We start from the raw sequence: 2500 nt of genomic DNA, 5'->3' as shown, positions 1-2500 counted from the left end.
ATATTGTGTCCCGGCAGCTATAAACAATTTATCTCAAATGCCAAAACAGTTCTAATACATAGGATGAAAATTGAAAAGTTACTTTAGTTTAATGGCATCATGACTGTCTGGGCTACGGTAGGTGCATGGTTAGAGTTCAGCTGGCAGGCTTCTGCTTTTTTTTTTTTTCATTTAAGGGTTTTTTCTAATGCTCTGTATTATGAGCATTTATTCATAACTGGACTAAGGCAATGAGGTGTTAGAGTGTAAATTTATGTAGTAATCAATACATTCCAGCATTATCCTCATCATGAGGAAAGAAAAGAAAAGTTAGAAGCACATACCTTGTGGTATTTGTTTCAGCTCTTTGCATTTTAAGTTCAATTCCTGACAAGGTCAGCTTTGCCTTTTATAAAACATTAGGTATTAGTAAAAAATATTGACTAATTCCCTACCCATCGAAATTGTAGCCCATGTACCTAAATCAGAAACCATTATTTATAACTCTATTGGCATTCATGACATTGTTTATAGAAGATTTATTTACATTTTTTTTTATGCTTCTGTACTTACATTCTAAATGTAAACAAGCTCATGGGGAGGCTTTGGACTAATGACCCATTGTTTCTGCATCTATTGTTCAAGTTATGTTCTCATGTTAGCATTGATAACTTGGATAATTTTGATACAATGAAGACTTGGAACAAAAGTTTTTGCAATCTGACACCTTTCTCAACAATAATTGTTGTATCTTGAAGTGGAAATGTTTCAACATTTTTACCAATGATGATTGATAGCAAATAATGCATTGAAGAGCTTAACCCTTTTGTGACCATATTTTTGTCGGCATAACAAGCACAAGCATGGCTTTGTAGTTCAGAAGTCTGCTTCCTGTTTGGTTTCAGGTTCACTCCCACTGCATGGTATCTGGAGCAAATGTCTTCTACTGTAGCCCTGGGTTGACCAAAGCTTTGTGAGTGGATTTGATTGACAGAAACTGAAGAAAATCCCATTTTATATTATGTATATATGTGTGTACATGCGTGTGTGTGTGCATACCCATGTTTGACATCACATGATGGATGTAAACAAGCATGACTGCTGTAAAAGCAACTTTGTTCATTTTCACCTTCCATGAAATGTATGTCTAGCCAAGGAGAACTATTGCCCTGCTTGGTGACAGGTGAGGGTTGGTGACACAAAAGACATCCAGCCATAAAAAAAATCTGCCTCGGCAAATTCCATCTGACCAAATTTTATCAAGCATGGAAAAGTGGATGCTAAAACCACAATACTGACACTGCTTTTGTTTCAATTACTTTTCAAGAAATCATGGATAATTTAGTAAAATAAATATCTTTATTAAGCTAGTGCTTCAAATATATGAGATTTTTGGTGGAAGGTTTTAATTTAGATCTTTCTAAAACAGGAAATTTGTATCACAGAACCAAGGGCAGTTTCAGGTGGGGGTTGGTACGAAAAGGGGTAATGCAGTGTCAGTGACCAATATTTGAACTCATTGCAGTTATTTTGTCGGTAGTCTAGAACTTGAACAATATAGCTTCATGAAATGAGTCGACTATTTTCTTCCATTTCACAGATTCCAGTTCTGTTGGAAGTAAACAATCTTTGGACAGTGAAGATTCAGGTTCATCACATGAACAACTGGTGACTTCGGCCTCCAGTCAAAGTACATTGCAGGTACTTCATGCATTTATTTATTTGTTTGTTTATTTATTAATTTTCTCTGCAACTTTTAAAAATATCTTTGCTTTCTTAGTTCCTTTTTATTTTAATTTTTATTTTATTTTATTTTAATTTTAATTTTATTTTATTTTACTTTTTCTGTTTTTTTTTCTTTTTCTTTTGTTTTGTTTTTGTTTTTTAATAATCTGGAATATGTAAGACACAGGGATGGGTGTATAGTTAAGAAGTTTGCATTCCAATCAGGTGGCTTCAGATTCAGTCCTACTGCATGGCATACTAGCCAAATGTCTTCTGTTGTAGCCCTTAGCTGAACAAAGCTGTGAGTGGATTTAGTTGTCAGAAACTGGAAGAAACCTGTCATTTGTGTGTATGTATGTGTGTTTGTGTTTGTGTGTGTGTGTAAAAAGGTAAAGACCCCCTTCGGTCATGAATGATCATGGAATTGCACCTATAGAGTTCCCCTCCTAGGCACAAGTCCAGGCAAGATTGTTTATGGAAGACCAGCAGTCACCGATGCATACCAGCCTCCTCTCTCCACACCACCGATGTTATGCAAGAGAAAGGCAAAGGCCAGTACAACTTGGCACCATTTACGTCACAACTCATTTCTACAGCTGAGTGAACGGGAGCAAGGCGAAAAAAAGTGTCTTGCTTGAGAACACAACACAGCCCAGTCCAGTGATCGAACTTACTACTTCTTGATTGTAAGCCCTATGCTCTAATAACTGAGCCATACATATATATAAGTATGTATGTACATGTATGTATAAATTTGTGTGTGTGTGTGTGTGTATATATATATATATATATATAT

General features: G+C 35.6%; 1 protein-coding gene across 5 annotated transcripts in view; it reads left to right on the top strand.

The window, feature by feature from the left end:
* Nucleotides 1-2500, top strand: part of LOC106878549 (uncharacterized) — a 319929-nt gene that overhangs the window by 228231 nt on the left and 89198 nt on the right. For 4 of the 5 annotated variants that reach the window (XM_052977987.1, XM_052977982.1, XM_052977966.1 and 1 more), the window contains one exon: nt 1580-1680. The exons of the other annotated variant lie outside the window; for it this stretch is intronic. In XM_052977987.1, coding sequence (XP_052833947.1) covers nt 1580-1680 — 101 coding nt within the window. The remainder of the gene's footprint in view (nt 1-1579; nt 1681-2500) is intronic. 5 annotated transcript variants of the gene reach the window in all.

Source organism: Octopus bimaculoides, chromosome 2 (assembly GCF_001194135.2).
Source record: "Octopus bimaculoides isolate UCB-OBI-ISO-001 chromosome 2, ASM119413v2, whole genome shotgun sequence".
NCBI lineage: Eukaryota > Metazoa > Mollusca > Cephalopoda > Octopoda > Octopodidae > Octopus > Octopus bimaculoides.
This window is presented reverse-complemented; position numbering and strand designations above follow the sequence as displayed.